At 41.3% G+C, this 20,376-nt stretch overlaps 1 protein-coding gene across 1 annotated transcript in view; it reads right to left on the bottom strand.

Moving 5' to 3' along the window:
* Nucleotides 1–20,376, bottom strand: part of lama1 (laminin, alpha 1) — a 346,216-nt gene that overhangs the window by 67,278 nt on the left and 258,562 nt on the right. The window contains exons 39-45 of the mRNA XM_073047634.1: nt 17,205–17,368; nt 16,359–16,497; nt 12,960–13,062; nt 10,677–10,793; nt 8,814–8,996; nt 6,200–6,354; nt 4,245–4,388 (exon numbers count right to left, since the gene is read on the bottom strand). Coding sequence (XP_072903735.1) covers nt 4,245–4,388; nt 6,200–6,354; nt 8,814–8,996; nt 10,677–10,793; nt 12,960–13,062; nt 16,359–16,497; nt 17,205–17,368 — 1,005 coding nt within the window. The remainder of the gene's footprint in view (nt 1–4,244; nt 4,389–6,199; nt 6,355–8,813; nt 8,997–10,676; nt 10,794–12,959; nt 13,063–16,358; nt 16,498–17,204; nt 17,369–20,376) is intronic.

Genomic DNA, 20,376 nt, shown 5'->3' with positions numbered 1-20,376 from the left:
TTTGTATTTGTCTTCATATTTTTTTAAATCAATAAAAAGATTTAAAATGAAAATGAAAAGACTTCTTTCCTGCCCTGCCATTTATCAAGATTGAGACTGATTTTCCTCAATTCAATCTTCTTCAACCATCCCCATATTCAAGGTTCGATCAACATGCATGGATCTTTTCACCTGTTTGGAATGGATTCCTCAGCCACTGAGGCCCTAGAGCTTCCCAGTTGAGAATTACAAAGATTCACCATCTGAGTGAAGAGACCTATCTGCATCTCAGTCCTAAATTGTCTACCTCTTACTCTTGGGCTGTGAACCCCAGGTGACTCCCTATCCAGGGCAAATATATCCCCCCATGTTGCCACCCTGTTAAGCCCTAAAAGAATTTTGTTTCTATGAACTTTCATCCCATTCTTCCAAACTCTGTGGAGAATGAAGCAATCTCTCCTCAGACAGCAAGCTCAGTAGCATTTGAAATACGAAGGGCTCCTTTCATGACTGGCACATCTTTATATGTGTAAGGAGACCAAAATTGTGCACAGTGCTCCAGGTGCAGCCTTGGCAAGACTCTGAAGAACTAGAGCAATATTTCTTTACTCTGTATTCCCATTATAAAGTCTAACATACCATTTGCCCTTCTGATCACGTGCTGTATGTGTTTGGCCTTCAGCAACTTACGAGCATCAATCATTCAAATTTAAAGCAAAAGCTGCTTTTCTAGTTTGTGCAGCAAAGTGGGTGGCTTCAAATTATGACACATTACATTCCATCAGCTCATCTTCATCCATTCTTTCATCTTGTCTACATCCTTTCGAACTGTCTTTACTGAACCTCAGCTGCTTTAGAACCACCAGTGTTCTTGAAAATACAACATCTGAACCGCTGGAGCAAAGACCATTCAGTAATCCAATAGCCACAGCCTGCTACCCTGAGAAAGATCTGTTTTTCCCACTTCTTACTTTCTGCCCATGACCAGATCAATCCACGTCAGTACATTACCTACAATTCTACCTTTTCCAAAAGACCTCTGAAAATCTAAACACATCACATCTACTGATTCCGCTTAGTCCAATTTGCCCACCAACACAACAGGTCAACTGCTGATGGCATCTCATTGGCTCTTCACTCAACCCTAGAATATCTGGACAGCAAAGGTGCATACATCAGGATGCTCTTTATCAACTATAGCTTAGCATTCAATACTATCATTATTCAATACTAATCAATACGCTTCAAAACCTTGGTCTCAAAACCTCATTGGGCAATTGGATCATTGATTTCTCACTTGGAGACCCCAGTCAGTTTGGATTGGCAACAACATCTCCTTCACAATCTTCATTAGCACAGGTACACCATAAGGCTGTGTTTAGCTCCCATTCCTTCTATCGGTTTGCTGACAACATTGCTGTTGCAGGCTGAATCAAAGGTGGTGATGAATCAGCATTGAAAATCTGGCTGAATAGTGCCACAACAACCTCTTACTCAATGTCAGGACCAAGGAGTGGATTAATGAGCTCAGAAGGAGAAAACTGGAGGTCCGTAAACCAGTCCTCAGAGGATCAGAGGTAGAGAGAGTCAGCAACTTTAAAATCCTTGGTGTTATTATTTCAGAGAACGTGGCCTGGGCCCAGCATGCAAGTAACAATTCCAAATAAAGCATGGTGGTGCCTCTACTTCCTTAGGAGTTTGGGGCATGACATTTAAAACTTTAACTCCTATCGATGTGTGGTGGAAAGTATATTGACTGGCTTATCACAGCCTGATATGGAAAGACCAATGTTTTTGAAGAGAAAAGCCTACAAAAAATAGTGGATATGGCCCAGTCAATCATGGGTAAAACCTTCCCCACTATTGAGTACATCTACATGGAGTGCTGTCGCAGGAAAGCGGTGTGTATGATCAGGGACCTCTGCCACCCAGTTTATACTCTTCACTGCTGCCATTAGGAAGAAGGTACAGGTGCTTCAGGGGTATGTCAATGTTTAATAATAATTATTACCCCTCAACCATCAGGCTCTTGAACCAGAGGGAATAACTTCACTCAACTTCAATTGTTCCCACAACCTATGGACTCTCTTCCAAGTACTCTTTAACTCATGTTCTTGATATTCATTGCTTATTTATTATTATTATTCCTTTTCTTTCTTTTTGTATTTGCAGTTCATTGCCTTTTGCACACTGGTTGTCTGCCCTGTTGGTGTGGTCTTTCACTGATTCAATTTTATGATTGCACATATTAAGTATCCCCACAAGAAAATGAATCTTAGGGCTTTATATGGTGACTTAATGGACTTTGATAATAAATTTACTTTGAACTTTAGTGTATTCTAAGAACTCAAAGAACTCTAGAAGTCCAATTGAACATTACCTTTTCTTAAATCCATGTTGGCTTTTCTTAATCATGGTATTCTTTTAAAAATGTTCTGTTATTATACCTTCATTATGGATCACAGTGATATCCTCACTACTGATGTTACATTAATGGATCTGTAGTTTTTTCTCGCATTCTCCTTTCTTAAATAATAGTCATATTTGCTGCCCTCCAATCCCCAAATGAACAGTTCTAGTATCTACAGAATTTTGAAAGATAACCATGAGCGCTACTGATGTGCAATCAAAGTAATATAAAAATGATTAAAAATAAATGTGATTAACATCCTCCATAAAAAAATGATCATTAATTAACTGCACATACTTCATTAAGGATATCTTATTTATTATTGTGAATGGTCCCACACCTGCTCGTCAGTCCATCCCAATTGACCCATGTACACTACATCACTATTTTGCAACAACACACACAAAATGCTGGTGGAACACAGCAGGCCAGGCAGCATCTATAGGGAGAAGCGCTGTCGACGTTTCGGGCTGAGACCCTTCGTCAGGACCTTACGAAGGGTCTCGGCCTGAGACGTCGACAGCGCTTCTCCCTATAGATGCTGCCTGCCCTGCTGTGTTCCACCAGCATTTTGTGTGTTGTTGTTCGAATTTCCAGCATCTGCAGATTTCCTCGTGATCACTATTTTGCTCTCTTTTTGCACTATTCATTTACTTTTAATATATTTCTTATTGAAACTTATAGCAATATTTTACGTATTTCACAGTACTACTGCTGCAAAACAAATTTCACAACATACATCAGTGATATTAAACCCAATTTTGATTCCATTTCTGATTTTACCGCCAGTCGGTTAATCAGTGTTCTAACAGAGGAAAGGCAGCATCTAATTTACACACAATGAGTTCCCACAAAAGCAAGCAGCAAGTAACCTGTTTTGGAAAAGATTGAGGGATAAATATTGGTCAAGCTGGCTCACCCTGGTAATTCTCACCCATCTGAGAGGATAGACCCAGTCCCAGTTTAATCTCTTTCAGAAGATAGTACCTTCAACACTAAAGTGTAAGCTGGAATTTTTGTGCAGAAGACACTACAATGGTATCTTCTGACGTACAAACTATTGACTCACCCTGGGCCCCAACAATTATAAAGAAGTCACACTAGCAGCTCTACTTCATTAGAAGTGTGAGGAGATTTGGTGTGTGACCAAAGCCTTTAGCAAGTTTCTACGAACGCATGGTGGAGAGCATTCTGACTGGCTGCATCACCGCCTGCTATGCACAGGGGATCGAAAGAGGCTGAAGAGGTTTGTAGCCTCAGCCAACTCTATCATGAGTTGGAGCCATTAAGGGTATCTTCCAAAAGTGGTGCCTTAAGAAGAGAGCATCCAGTATTAAGGACCCTCACAATCCAGGGCATGCTCTCTTCTCATTACTACCGTCAAGGAGGAAGTATATGACTCTGAAGTCCTACACTAAATGTTTTAGGAACAGCTTCTTCCCTTCTTCCACCCGATTTGTGAATGGTCCATGAACCCGTGAACAGTACCTGAATATTCCTCTTTTGAACTAATTATTTTATTTCTTACTGTAACTTGTAGTAATTGTAAATGTCCCATACTGTACTGCTGGCACAAAACAACAAATTTTAAGACATTTCAGTGACAATAAACTTGATTCTGATTGTGCTTTAATTATTTACCTTCCCCATTCACATGCAAGTTGGAAATTTGGTTGGTAAGCAATAATCTTTCATTTATTTGGATATTCAGTACATTAATTAAGCACAGTTGATAAGTGATTGTAAAAAGGTCGTGCATGAACCTTGGCTTCACTATATTAGCAACTTTTAGCCTCAGGACTTTAACCTCTGGACAACTCAGCAAGATGCATCAGTGGCCTAACTGGTTACTTACATTGCTACTGCTGCCTAGGTAGAACAGTAAGTTGTCAGTCTCAGAGGTTTTCACATTCAGGGTCAGAGTATTGTAGTTGCTGCTCATGAGTGCAGGCTGGTAGGCACGGATACAATCCCGGTCAGCTGATACTGCCACTTTAATCTGGAGAAAGATTAAACTCAGGGTTAGAAGAAAACACTTTCTTATATTTGCAAAGTGGAATTGCTGTCTAGTGGTCGTAGAGCATACGGATCCCTTCTTTGTAGAAATTGGCGTCTTGGACCTCCAGAAGTGGTCCACAGCATGGGGTGATTGATATGTTCGTAGCCTAAGGTAGAAGGAGATGAGTTATTAACTTCAAACTTTCTGCATAATCGCTCAAAGAGTTGAACTGCATGTGCGTGTAACGAGATCTGTATTACTCATCTCCCTCTACCTTCGGCCACAAACTTATCAATCACCCCAGCTGTGGACCACCTGGAGGTCCAAGACGCTCTCATTACATGCACGTGCAGTTCAACTCTTTGAGTGATAATGCAGAAAGTTTGAAATTAATAACTCATCTCCTTCGACCTTAGGCCACGAACTTATCAATCACCCCTCGCACATTTCCAATATTCTCTGTTTTTATTTATGCTATGTAGCTGACACTGGAAATGTGCATTATATTGCTGGTGCTTTGCGAGACACAGCATCAGTGCACCGGCAATCCAACCATTAGAAATTCTTTTATAGCTGGCTTCACTCCATAGCTATGTCCATTCCCCATAGTCACCAGTTTGCAGGCTTGGTGCACACCAAACTGGGGTTGTGTGCAATTGACTGCACAGAGCTCATTTCCAGCAGCAACTCATCATCTAATGAAACAATCCAGGACTGCACAGTTCTGTATCTGAACTACATTCAGGCATGGACAGATAAGTTGCAAATACAAGTACATCTCACGTGCCAAATGATGACCAACGCTCCTTTTTCTACTATTGCCCAATATAGATATCATTGGGTTTACCATTCACTAGAAACATGGCTGGACCAGCCACATAATACTGCAGCTATACGGGGCCAGTCAGTCAATTTACCCCATGATTTTCCAAAGTCCTCTAAGGTGCAAATCAGGAAACTGATGGAATATGTTCCACTTGACTGGATGAATGCAGCTTCATCAGCACTCAATGCCAACCAGGTCAATATAGATCAACTGAGTGGTACCCAATCCCACTACTTCAACGGCTCACTGCAGTCGAACTTAAACTTTTCTTATGAATGTTGTGCCTGTGATGCTGCTGTAAGTCAGTTTTTCATTGCACTGTGCATGCATGCGCTTGTGCTTATGACAAGCTTGACTGTGACAATAATTTCATCAAGACATCTTCAATGGAACATCCCATAACCCTGGGATCTGTCATCAGAAGTGTCAAGAGCAAATACTGTATAAAAAATGCTGTATATCTCCATTTAATGCATCCACACCTGGAAGGCCCAGTCTAACAACTGTGGGGGTACCTTCATCAGAGGATTGCAGCAGTTCAGGGAGGCCAACCACCGCAGGCTAATGATAGTCGGGCATGCAGTGCCAGCCTTGCCAGTGATGCCCACATGTTGTAAATCAATGAAGCATGAGCAATGGTCAATCAGTCCAGCAAGTAAAATTTGGCCAGGGAATCTGAAATTAGAATCTTAACTCTTTTGTTATCCCCTTCAGATACTGAAACATCAAAGTTATGGTTATTTGATATTAAGCCTCATTCCTAGAACAAAGAGGAGGCTTTTAATGTTATAAATAGAGGGGGAGAGAGCTAAGTTTATAGGTGTTGGTAGTTTTGGATTTTAAAAGCCAATGAATATAGATGGAGGATTGACTCAGGTAAGGTATTCTGCTGCACTGAATGCCTTTAGCCTGGTAACTGTGCTCCTATTTAAAAATGTTTTGAGGTAGAGTTGAGATTCACAGATCCTATTAATTCCATGCTTACTGAGGCAGCTTGCTTCCGGGCCTGATTAATCAACTCCTTTATCTCTGATAAGTTTCTGCTCAGATTGTCCTCAAGCATTTTCAATGGCTTCAATCTGTCCAACAAGTAATTGGCTTGAATTTCGATTTCTTGCACCTTTGCTCCAGCAGCCACAGCTGTAAGGAGGAAAAATCAGAAATTAAAAACGAGGAAGTCTGCAGTTACAGGAAACCAAAGCAATACACACAGCGAGAAACAACACTGTGCTTACTTTCCACAAGTTGTCATGGGCTTTGTACTGTAGGTATCATATTCAAGAATTATTGCATAGAAAAAGGATAGTCATACCTTTCTGTGAGGACAATGCAGCTAATTTAATTCTCCATCATTTCCTGGAAATGTTTTATTTAATTCAAGAGTTTAACCTATTCCCTTTTCAAAGGCGTAAATGAATTTCTCTCCACTAACCTGTCTGCTGAAGTGTTCCAGATGCTGTTACTTGCTGAGCAATACAAGTTACTTTTTGACTCAGGATTCAGACTCAGCAGACCCGGTGATAACTTTGCAACACACACCCAACAGGCAAAATGAACAACTATTAGAAAAGCAAATGGCAGACTGGCCTTTAGCTTAAAAAGATTTCTATTTACAAATGGAACTATCTTGCTCCAATTACAAAGAGCTTCACTGAAACTAAATTTGAAATACCATGCACAGCTCTAGTGTCCCTATTCGAGGAAAGTTATACCTGTGATGGAGTGAGTGCCTTAAGGATTATCAGATTTATTCCTGTTGGTCATTTTTAGGGAAGATTAATTAGAATGAGCACACTCTCTTGAATACAGCAGAATGAGACGATCAACCTGAAATACAGGTATTCTTTCATCACTTGGCACAGAGATGTGGGGTGTCTATAACAAAGGAACTGACTCAGATAATAAAAAAATTCTTTGCCTAGAGATTGCATCGTTGGAATTCTCCTGCTGAGCTCCAAGGCTCAGCTGCGGAATATATTCAAGACAGAGATGGTTAGATTTTTAGTCATTAAATAAATCATGGTATGTGGGAATGACTGCAGAGATTAAAATAAAAATCAGCCTTAATCTTGTTGAATTTTGGCTCACTCGTGGAAATCCAAATGGCCTACTCTTAATTGTATTTTGTTTCTGCTTTTTAAATCACAGGTTGACCTCTTCTACTAGTTGCTTGACAGTGTAATTCCCAATTTTACTCACTCCCTCACTGGTCTTGTTCCAGTGAAGATGAACTTTAACTGAGGAACAGCATGTTCTCTTTATACCTCCCATCTTTACATCATGACCATTGTGCCTTTCAGTCTGTTCTCGTCTCTGCCCTATCACAATTATTTCCTTTTGTTCTCCCTAACCTTCTCTCTTTCTCTGTAACTTAAAAAACTACTTCTCCCGTTTCTGAGGAAAGGTAAGGAGCCTGAAAAATAAACTCCGGTTTCCTCTCTGTAGCATTTTGTTTTTACTTCACATTTCCACCAGTATAGTTTTTCTGGATTCCACCACAGACCAGTGAGCTCTGGTTCTCAATTCTTCTTCTGTCTATCCTGTGTAACCAGCCTCTTACTGTGAACATCACTGTCACATCTCATTTCAGATATATATAGGTAATACTTAAAACTTTCAGCTGGTCAGACACAATCTCTAGAGAGAGAAAAATAGAGTTAATGCTTCTGATCATATTTTTCATCAGAACAAGGAAGAGTTGTAAATCAGACATGAGGAGAAAGCCAAGGGATACAGAGAGCCAGAATGTCTCTGTTAGGGTGTGAAGGGGAAGAGGCTGGATGACATAAGAGGTGAACTGAATGATGTTTTGTTTCCTCTCTCTCCTCACTGGCCTTTCCCCTAGGTAGATCAGTTGTTATTTGCCACCAACAGAGAGTTCTGATGCCTCTGTCTTATTTAGGTTCCGGGGAAGATGGGTGAGAAACATAGGAAATGGAATAAACACGTACAGTTCCCCATCATCTTTGGTTGAGGAGAATCTCAAGCTAAGAAAAAAAATTAAGTTATTTTTGAAGTCCTCATATGGAAGGCAAGGTTGTCGGAATAAGTATAACCAAGGTGGCGATACTGAAAGAACAGAGTAGAGTCTTTATAGGAAGCAGAACAGCAGGATGTCCAGCCAAGACAGTAGTGGGTGTTCATGGAATTGTCAGGAATTCTGACTCCAGTTAATTCCTGAAATGGAAATGAAGAAGCAGAATTAGGGGAGAGTCAAAGGAGAGAGAAGGGTGGAAACTGGTAGCTACTTTACTCAAGTTTGTCTTTTCTAAACAAAACAATCACAGCTTCTCCAGCCTTGCCCCAAGCTTGCCAATCCCTTATTACCAAAACATTTCTGGTAAACACTTTTTGCAGCCTGTTTAAAGGCTTCTTATCCTTCCTAAGGTGATCAAAGTGGACACCATGCCCCAATATGACTGTGGCCAAACCAATGTTCTAACATTAAGATATAAGCTTGAATGAACCAAGGACTGCCCAATTACAAATTAATTTTGAGTTTGCTTTCCACAAAATTTATATTGGTGCTTCTACTACTTGTGTTTTGTTAACCAATATATGACCATTTGCCAAAAATGAGGTTCAATATCTGAACTTACCAGTCCTCGCTGAATCGCTGATGAGCTCATTTGTTTCCCTGACGGTCTTATTGACCTTCATTAAAGTGCCAGATGTGGTCAACAGCTGCCGAGTGAACTGCTGAATTTCAGCAAGAGTTGCAGTTGCGGTTAGATTAGCCAAGAACGCATTATCTTTTGCCTCACGAATTGTGTTTGTGGTACCTACAATGTACAAATGTTGGTACTTTGAAAGGGAGCTGGAGTCATCTAGTGAACTTCACATTTTACATTTAATACACCTTCCTTATTTTCTGTTCCTATAATTCAGATTTACACTGAATCTGGATTCATGAATGCTTCAAATTTAAAACAATAATGATCACCTCCAAATCTCTGCATGATCTCTCACCCCTTCATTTCTGAAATCTCTTCACATCTCTTTTTCAGCCTCAATATTGCAGCTATGCCTTCAGCCGCCAAGTCCTAAGCATTGCAGTACTCTCCCTAATCTTCTTTGTCTTCCTACTTCCTTGTACTGAGACACAAATTAAACCCAATTGAATCGACCTTTGTCACCCAGCAGACGTACAGTGGAGATCACTCTGGTTGGTTGCATCACTGCCTGGTATCGAGGCTCCAACGCACAGGATGCAGAGGGTTTTAGACGCCGCAAGCTCCATCACAGTACAACCCTCCCCAACAGTGAGAACATCTTCAATAGGCAGTTCCTGAAGAAGACGGCATCCATCATAAAGGACCTTCACTATCTGGGACATATCATCTTCCCAAAACTACCACTGGAAAGGAGGTTCAAGAGCCTGAAGACCAAACTCAACATTTTAAGAACAATTTCTTCCCCTCACCGTCAGATTACTGAACGTTCCCTTAACTCATGAACAGTACCTCAGTATTCCCCTTTTGCACTATGTATTTATTTATATTGTAACTTATTGTAATTTTTATGTCTTGTACTTAACTGCTATCACAAAACAAAAAGTTTCACGACGTCAGTGATAGTAAATTCAATTCTGATTCTAATACCTCCTTACGTGCCTTGGTTCCTTTAAAATATGGTATCTAATTCATACATCATACGAAAGATGAATTCACATCACTGCAGGTCTTCATAAACCATAAAGTCCTCAATGTTTCCTAAGAAAGAGTTTTCTCATTCATTAAACTGATGAATCTACTCATTAAACTTGGCTATCATCTTGGTGTGGATCCCACCTTCCTCCTTCCCATCCCACCTTAATGATTTCTGGTGATACAGCAGCTTGAATTAATTTATTTCTATTTTATATAAAGAATTTCTGCTGCTTTTCACCAAGTCCCAGAAGTTGTTGAATAGACAGCTTCTTTTGAATGGCTGTGGGAAAGTTAGTGGATGGATCTAACTCTTAAAAGAACCTTATACCAGCCCCTTGAGCTCCTGAATACATTTAATGACTGAGCAGCCTGGGTTGAGAATTTTGAAGACCCACGCTCCTCTAACTGACTGTATTCCCAGGGGAAGGAAAATACTCCATTCCTTACCCTGAGTTGTTCACTCAGAAATTTAGGCAACATCAACCTGCTGAGAGTCGTCACTGACCTGAAGCTCACACACCTGAAGACCTTTCCACCATTTCCATGACAACACTCAGGAGTGCAGTACTGCCCACTGGCCTGGATGACTGTGGCTTCAATTCCACTCAAGAAGATCAACAATCTCCAGGACCAAGTAATATCATCTGATTCTAATTTTTTAATGAATAGAGGGCACGTTCATATAGACCAGTGTCCCACCACTCTTGAGAAGTGCATTAACAATTTGAACATTTATTCATGGAACTTATAAACAACGTTGTTCATGACAATTAGCTTTCCAAATAATATTCAGTGGGTGCACTGATTACTTACCATTAGGCAGGGCTGCCAGTAACTGCAGAGGCTCACTCAACAGTCTGCTAATATTGTGTGCACTCCTTTGAATGTGATCAACTTTCTTTTTAAGTCCACTCAGCTGGTTGACAAGACCTGAACAAATGAAAAAACCAAAACAAGTCGTCACATGCAATACTATGCCATGGAAACAGGTCCTTCAGACCAGCAAGTCTATGCTGACCATCCAGTACCCATTAAACTAATCCAATGCTAACCCTGTTTTATTCTTCCCACACCGCACCCCTGTCAGCTCTCTCAGGCCCTGCCACATCTCACAGAGGACTAACTGGTTAATTAGTCACTGTAAATAAATATAGTAGCCAATTAAATTACCAACTTGCCTATTTTTGTGTGTGGCTGGAAACAGGAGCACCTGGAGGAAATTCACACAGTCACAGGGAGAAGGTGTAAGCTCCACACAGACCGTATCTGAGGTCAATTTGAACCCAGATTACTGGAACTGTGAGGCAGTGGCTCTATCAGCAGCCTCACTGAGCCCATCCTTAAATCCAAGAAAATTTGTCTACTCACTGGTCAGCAACGGGTGTACATTCTTTTCTGACCTATGAAGGAACTTTAGGCCTTCGACCATGAGCTCCCCAATCCTGCTCAGAGCCTGTGACAGTGCACACTCAATTCAGTGTCTTGCCAGCAGCCCACCAGCTGAGTAATTCAAGCCATTCTTGCCACTGCTGCCTACCAGCTGAGTAATTTATGCCAGCGGGGCTGGGCAGAAGCAGATGGAACCATGTAGAGGAAAGCTTGACACTGCAATGAGCCAAGGATTTCCTGACAGATGGAATGCATATCGCACAGGCTATTTCACCCATCTTTTCTGTACTACAGCTTTTATAAAATCATAGATTTTATACTCATCCATATTGACCAAAGTGCCTTTTGAGCTAGTCCTATTTGCCTGCATTGCCTCTATTAAATATTTCCTATCCATGAACCTGACCAAATGTCTTTTAAAAGTTGTAACTATATCAGTTTCTAGATTCCTCTGACAGCTCTTTCCACAAACCTCTGTGCGATAAAACTGCTTCTCAGCTGCCCTGTAAATCTTTTTCTCCTTCACCTTAAACCTATGTCCTCCTTCATTCCAGCGAAAATAGTTCCAGCTTATCAAGACCCTCTCCCTTAATCATATGCATCCTATGGCATGGTGACTAGAACTGCGCAGTTTTCCAGGTCCAAGTACAGACTCATCAATGTCCTGATGAAGGGTCTCGCCCCGAAACATCAATGGTTTATTCATTTCCACGACCTGCTGAGTTCTTCCAGCATTTTGTGTGCCTTCATCAGTGTCTTGTACAGCTGTGACAAAGAGTATTCAGTGCCTAGTCTGATAAAGTATACCATATGCCTTCTTTACCACCTGTCTACCTACCTATGTCAACACTTTCAGCTAACTATGTACTTGTAACTCTCAGCCTCTCTGTTCCACAACACTCCCTTGGACCCTGTCTTTCACTGTATATATCCTGTCCTGGTTTATCTGCCTAAAATGCATTACTTCCACTTGTCTGAGTTAAATCTAAAGTGAAGAAAGCATGGCAGTGCCTCTACTTCCTTAGACGTTTGCAAAGATTTGGCATGACTTCTAAAACTTTGACAAACTTCTACAGATGTGTGATGGAGAGAATATTGACTGGTTACATTACAGCCTATTATGGAAACACCAAATCCCTTAAATGGAAAATCATACAAAAAGTAGTGGATATAGTCCAGTGCACCTGAGGTAAATACCTCCCACCATTGAGCAGTTCTTCGTGCAGCACTGTCACAGGAAAGCAGCGTCCATCATCAAAGACCCCACACCCAAGCCATGGTCTCTTCTCACTGCTACCATCAGGAAGAAGATACTGCAGCCTCAGGATCCACACCACCAGGGTCAGGAACAGATATTACCCCTCAACCATCAGGGTCTTGAACTAGAAGGGATAATTTTGCATGCCCCCATCACTGAACTGTTTTCACAACTATGGACTCACTTTCAAGGACTCTTAATTTCATGTTCTCAATATTTATTGCCCACAAGAAAATTATTCTCAGGGTTGTATTTGGTGACATATACATGTACTTTGATAATAAATTTAGTTTGAACTTTGAAACCCTATCTACCATTCTTTCACCTATCTTCCAGCAAATCTAACTCTCCTGCTCTGTTCCCATTGCCCAGCTATTATTTTCCTTCGGTCACTTCAAGGGTAAGTTGCTAAGATCAATACAAATTCTTAAATTGGACAAGTTATTCACCCGTTGTTTTCTTCTTCAAATCATTGGCATCGTTAAGGAGCTTTGAACTGCGGTCAGCTGACTCCTTGCTGACTTCCTCTAGTGTCCTTTGAGGACCTTTGGCCTGGTAATATGAAACAAAAGGAGCATTTTGTGTCAGAATTATAGAATGATTATATAATGAAGCAATAAAGTCGTGGACTGTTTAAGTCTACAGCATCTGCAAAATATAACAATTTGGACCTGGGTACATGTTATGAAAAGTGTGCAATTGTCATGTCAACGTTATTGGCGACAAGAGTCACTCTATATTCATTTTCTGGAGAAACTAACTGGATTTTATTGGAAGGAGATGCCATAGCTTACAAAGAACACAGTACAATACATTACAAGAAGAGGACCTTTAGCACACGATATCTGTGCCAAACATGATGCCTACATAACATGATCCATATCCAATGGAATCTTTCAGATGTTGAAAGGCCTAGACAGAGTAGATGTGGAAAGGATGTTTCCCATGGTGGGGGAGTCTAGGACAAGAGGGCTCAGCCTCAGGATTGAGGGGCGTTCATTCAAAACAGAGATGCAGAGGCATTTCTTTAGCCAGAGTTTGTTACCACAAGCAGCTATGGAGGCCAGGTTGTTGGGTGTATTTAAGGCACAGCTTGATAGGTTCTTGATTGGACGTGGCATTAAAGGTTATGGGGAAAAGGATCAGCCATGATTGAATGACGGAGCAGACTCGATGGGTCAAATGGCCTAATTCTGCTCATATGTCTTATGTCCCTCCATATTCATGGGTCTATTTAAAAACCTCTTAAAAGGCAGCTAGCACCTCTGGCAACCTGCTCCAGACACCTACCATCACACTTTGTGTGAAAATAACTTACCCCACGCATCACTGCTAAACTTTCCCCCATCACCTTAAATCTACGTCTTGACATTTCTATCCGAAGTAAAGGATTCTGACTGTCGATCCTATCTATGCTTCTCATAACTGTATAAACTTCTATAAGCTTCTGGGTTCGTTGCTGTTTCTCTGCATTTTAAATCTATTTGGTTATCTGATCAGACTGTTTCTTTTCGTTTTGCTTGCTGTAAGCCAATACATATGCCCAGCACCAGCTCACTGGAGTCGTCAAAAATTACCATCGTAAATGATATGCAACAGGTCCAACAATAGTTGCTCGCATTCATTGATGTCATTGTTATCATTTTAACATAGAAACATAGAAACCTACAGCATGTTACAGGCCCTTTGGCCCACTATGTAATGTCATGTAATCTACTCTAGAATTCTACTCTGGAATTTTTCTACTGCAGCCTTCTGGTTTTCTAAGCTCCATGTACCTATCTAAGGGTCTCTTAAAAGACCCTATTGTATCCGTTTCCACCACCTTCGCTGGCAGTGCATTCCACAACACACCCACCAATCTCTCTGTGAAAACCTATCTCTGACATCCCCTGTACCTACTTCCAAGCACCTTAAAACTATGCTGCCTCATGTTAGCATTTCAGCCCTGGGAAAAAGCCTCTGGCTATCCACACGATCAATGCTTCTGATCATCTTATACACCTCTATTAGGTCACCTCTCATCCTCCGTCGTTCCAAGGAGAAAAGGCCAAGCTCACTCAACCTATTCTCATAAGGCGTGCTCCCCAATCCAGGCAACATCCTTGTAAATCTCCTCTGCACTCTCTCTATAGTATCCACATCCTTCCTGTAGTGAGGTGACCAGAACTGAACACAGTACTCCAAGTGGGGTCTAGCTATGGTTAGACATTTTGACGCAGTGAATTGAATAGCGAGGACTACAGGTAGGGCTTCAAATCAAATAAATGTGAGGTGGGATGGGGGAGTGAAGGGAAAATGTAGGAAGTTCTCAAGGAAGTACAAAATACTCATGCAGGAAGCAGTATGGGAAAAAATAATCTGCGTGACAGAAGGGAAAAAGAGATCGGGTGGGTTTGCTAATGAAGGATGAGATCAGAACATTGAAGATGCAATGCGTGGAGATGAGAAATTGTAAGGGGAGGAAGGTATTGATGGCAGTGGTCTGTAGGCTTTCACCTCACCCCTAACAGTAGCTACTTTGTAGAACAAAGTATAAACATGAAATGTCGAGGGCTGATAAAATATGCAGAATTAATTATGGACAATCTTGCTCTTAATAAAGATCATAGCCAGGAGAAGGAGTTCATAGTCTCTATTCAGGACCGATTTTTAGAGCAAAATGTCAGAGAATCAAATAGGGAACAGGTGATTTTTAGACGTGATCAAGTATAATGAGACACCATGTCAAGAGAAGAGTCCTAATAACATGACAAAATTTCATATTCACTGTGAGTGTGAGAAACTTGGTCTGAAACTAGTATCTTAAACGAAGGGAGTTATAAAGGTACAAAAGCAGAGATGACTAGTGCTGATTGGAAAAATTGAATCAAAAATCAGATGGTGAGTTAACAGAGAAAGATATTCTCAGAAGAGATGTATTCCACTATGAAGACTTTTAAAAAGGATAGTCCATCTTTGACTAAGTATGGTATATAGGGGAGACTGGGATTATGGGAAGCAGGTGGGAAAGAGAAGTTGGGGCCAAAAGGAGATCAGGATAGTTCTCATCTTAATTATTAGTGGTGAAAGGCTGAGGCTAAACAGTCTAATTCTTGTTTTGTACTTGATGGTTTTAACCTGACTCCCTCCACTTTGCACCAGGGAAACTTGCAGTTTGTCTGGCATCATGCAGTCACTCTAATATTTATTAAACGTATTTCCTTAAGAAATAGAACTATGCTATCTGGCACTTCAAGTGTATGCTGGCTGTCAGGGCAATCCCATCAGTTCCTTTCCCCTACTTACTTCATTGAAACCTATCCTTTCTCATTTGTCCACTGGTCAGAGCCTGTCTATCATCTTTATCATAACATGAGCCACGAGAAGGGAAATAAAATAATCTGAGACACTGTCAGTTACTGGAGAGGACCTTGTCACATTCTCCACAACCAGCAGAAATATCACCTAAAATTGCAGAGTAAGTAACTAAAGAAGCTGTAACCAAATCACAACACATTTATTATCCCATTTGTCACTTCAAAGAGAGAATTAATTTTAAGTGTAAACATGAGAACATCTGCAGATTCTGAAAATCCAAAGCAATACACACATGAATGCTGGAGGAACTCAGCAGGTCAAACAGTATCAATGGAAAAGATTAAATGGTCGACGTTTCGGGCCAAGACCTTTCACATCCTAATGAAAGGTCTCAGCCCAAAACGTTGACTGTTTACTGTTTTCCATTGATGCTGCCTGAACTGCTGATTTTCTCCAGCATTTATGTGCTTTGCTAAGAACTTTTATTGGCTGGTTTGGCCATCAGACTATGACCTGGCCTAGCTAAATCCAACGCAGTAAATACTCACCAACTTCAAAGCAGTATCAGCTTTGCTCCTTGCATCCATAGCAACAGATGCAGCTTCTTCGACCAGTGCCTTTACGTTGGAGTGTTCATTCACAGCCACCGTCGCATTCAGGGACACGTTCCTTACAGCTGAAAGTGAACTAATAACAACATTGTTCACTGCAATGGCTATTATTTAAATGATTTACATGTTTAAAACAGATGTTTTTCTTGGCATTTATTACATATCTGTAATTTTCTGACCCTGTCATACAGAGGGAGAATCCAAAAATAAGGCAATTGGATCGTAAACATCTCCACGTGAAAAGATCTCTCTGGAAAAGTTTGCCCTTTCAAGTGCATGCATTGAGTACTTTAGAGACATGCCTTATGGCTTGGAACTAGTTAGAATCAGCATTTATTTGCTTGGGGTAATGCAGAGGTACAGCAGTCCTGCCTTCCTGGAGGCAAAAGACCCAACAGATTTCCCCATTTCCGTATATAATCTCCACAGGGCTGAACTTGGCACAGTATTTATCCGCATATTGTACAAAGTGAACAAGGACAAAATTTAGATATCATCAGTCATTGAAATGGCAGGCGCAATGTGAGTTTTCTTTGATTGATAGGATCCAAGGATGGACTTTGCATTTTACAACAGTCAGGTTCTGGAGAAGGAGAGAGCTCCTTTTCCCAATATTTACAAATGTTTTAAGTATAAATACTTTTTCACAGTACAGAAACAGAATTGAAAAGATTTTGCCAATCTGATCTCAATAATTTTTACAAAACTATTTAATAGAAAATGGCACGTGCTTGGTGATTACCCACGGCTCTGTTGCTGAGGAAGACATTTACATAGACTGACCTGTTTAGCAAATCAGCAAGGTTCCTGAGTTCTTCAGCATGGTCCTCTGCCCTGTAGACAAGGCTAAGCACACTCTTTTGCGTCATCTCCATTACCAGCTTGTCAATGTGCCTCCTCATCTGGGCATTCCACAAATCCAGCTGATCAGAGTATTGCTCCAGAATCTGTTGTCATAGGTACAGAGGAACAATTTTTAGACAAGTACTGAAAATACACAAAGGAGGACACATAACCAACCTTGACCTGAAATGGTAGCAGTCTATTTCCCTCCACAGATGCTGCCTGGCCCACTGAACTCCTCCAGCATTTTGTTTTTGTATACACAGCAACTGGTTCCTTCTTCAGATACAGCATGGCACAAAATAAAAATGAGTGATATTTCCCACCATTGATCTCGGTCCCGGTTCCCGACTCTTTAGACCCCAAACAATGCAGTAATCTAATCTCAACCAGCACTGCTGGTGGTTCAATAGCCCCAGCCGTCCTGACCTGTGAATCTGACTGAAGTGGAAGTATGCAGTGGAAAGTAGAGGAAGGAATGGGATTCCATATGGATAGGAAATGCACATACATCACCTCATCCCAGTGAATTCTGTCACAGTTCCAGTGCATGTGCCACTGTCGGTATTTGCATATTAAATATGGCAAAACTTAGGGCATTTCCATGTCTGGATATCTGGGTCTTAGAGGCAGAACAGCTCACATGAAACATAAAAACAATTAAATTATTTGTTTATAATTATTTGTAAAATGCAAATCAAATTGAAATGTAATCATTTCAAATAGATTACGGCTATGCTACACTCAGTCCGGTGGCACTCTATCAAGTAACTGAGTTTTAATTACCCACACAGAATCAAATCTGTCACAATTTAAATTCTTTACAGGGTAAATATTAACTTGTCAAATGTAAAATTAATTTCCTGACCAGCATGGCAAGCATTGATTTAAAATAAAACTATGCTTTGCTTCACATCAAATAATTGTAAATGGAAACAGTCACTTCTCTGGTATAATTCTTCCATTAGATAGAACTAAATTAAAAATAGCTGCACGTCCAGATTCAGCGGCCACTGTGGTTCCACCTGATGGTGCAATAGTTTGCCGTTTTCATCTTTCTTAGCACTGCAAGCCACTGCTGGATATTAAGAACACCAAGTACTGCAAGTCTACTTCACTAGCGAGTTGTTGGCTAACGGATGATCTCTGCTTATTGGGCACCGTACTGTTGCCTGATACTGCCACTCAGAGAAAACGCCATAGGAAGTGGTGTGCAAGGAAACTGCAGACAAAACCCTACAGGCCAGCTCTCTCGTCGATTCTGCTTTCAAATGTTCCATCGCTAGCAAATACACTAGACTACCTGTGTCTGAGGCTGAATCAGTGTGAGATGAAGATCAGCTATGCACTCATTCTAACAAAAAGATAGCTGCAGGATACCATTCCTGAAGCAGTCGTCCAGTTGGTGGTTTTCATCTCTTTTTGGACCAACAGAATTCCTGTGATCTTTGGCAAGACCCATGGTGGAGGTGTATATATCTACGTTAATAAGAACTGGTGTGTGAATGATTTGGTAGTGACGACCCACTGTTTGCCTACGGTAATGGTGAAGTGCAGGCCCTTCTGCTTACCAAAGGAGTTCACTACTATTGTGATTGTGGCTGTATACATCCTTCCCCCCGCCCCCACTAAAACCGTGCTGATGTCAGGGAAGCGCAAAGTGAACTTCACGGCACTATCAGTGACTTGGCATCCACGCACCCAATGCTCCTTTATTGTTCAAAGGTACAGTTAATGTCAGACAAATGTATACCAGACATCCCACCCTTCCGGGAATTTGCAGGACACTCCCGGAACTTCCCGGAGAGGTGGGATGTCTGCAATAGAGTAGCTCCTTAGCAGCTAGCCAGCTAGTTTAAATAACGTTAGCTATACTAATGAACGAATGACAACTGTTAAACTCACCTAATTTTAACCCACCATGGGCAATAGAAAAGTCACTGTTGCAAACAGTGCAGCGAGCAACACTGTCATTATTTTTGATCTCTCCCTCTCTCACTCTCAAAAAAATCGATTTCCAGGATATTGTATATAATTTGCGGGCATCAGCGAGCCGCTATCAATTTGCGGGAGACTCCCGGAACTTCTGGGAGAGATGAGATGCCTGGTATACAATATACATCCTGAAACACTTTTACTTCACAACCATCCACGAAAACAGAGGAGTGCCCCCAAAGAATGGATGACAGTTAAATGTTAGAACCCCAAAGCCCCCCCCCTCAGCTCCCTTGCCACCTGCACATAAGCGGCTGCGAGCAACGATTCTCCTCCCCCACCAGCAAAAAAAAAATCGGCACCCGCCACCGAGCACTCAAGTGTGAGCAAAGCAACAGCAAAGACACAGACGAATTGTTCACCCGCTATACGACATACCACAGGCTCTTTCTAATAAGGGAGAAAGAGGTGCCTCCCTTTCACAGTCTGTTGCTGACAACAATGCTAACTTAAAACCAGTCCTGCCTAAACTCTATCAGCATGTTGACTTGGATACCAGAGGTGAGAACACAAGAGATCTGGTTTATACCAAGATCTCTGGTGCATGCAAAGCTTCCTCTCATCCCCACATCAGGTTCTGTGACCACTTATGCTAACTCCTGCAGCGTCTGCACTTCTTGAGAGATCGAGGCGAGTGAGGCCCCACACCCCACACCCCACCACCAACACTTAAACCAATTCTTACAGGAGCACCTTCGGGAGTGTCCTGACTAACTGCATCACCGTCTGATACAGGAACTGCAAAGCATCTGACCACAGGTCGCTACAGAGGATTGTGAGGACTGCTGAGAGGGTCATCAGCATCTCTCTTCCACCAATCAGTGATATTTATCAGGTGCACTGGGTACGCAGGGCCCTTAGCATTGTCAGTGATCCCTCCCATCCATCCAACAATCTCTTTGACCCCCTACCATTAGCGAAGAGGTACCAAAGTATTAGGTCAAGAATTGTTAGCATAGCAAAGAGCTTCTTCTACGATATGACCACTGAACTCCCTGCCACTACCCCACCCAGGTCTTATCATACATGAAGCACCAATAGTGTTGCACCGTTTACTTTTAAACTTCTATCATATATGCATCTTATTATTTGTGGTAACATTATTTCATGTGTTATG

Source organism: Hemitrygon akajei, chromosome 1 (assembly GCF_048418815.1).
Source record: "Hemitrygon akajei chromosome 1, sHemAka1.3, whole genome shotgun sequence".
Taxonomy (NCBI): Eukaryota; Metazoa; Chordata; class Chondrichthyes; order Myliobatiformes; family Dasyatidae; genus Hemitrygon; species Hemitrygon akajei.
Note: the sequence above shows the minus strand (reverse complement) of the source record. Positions and strands in the feature narration are given on the sequence as shown.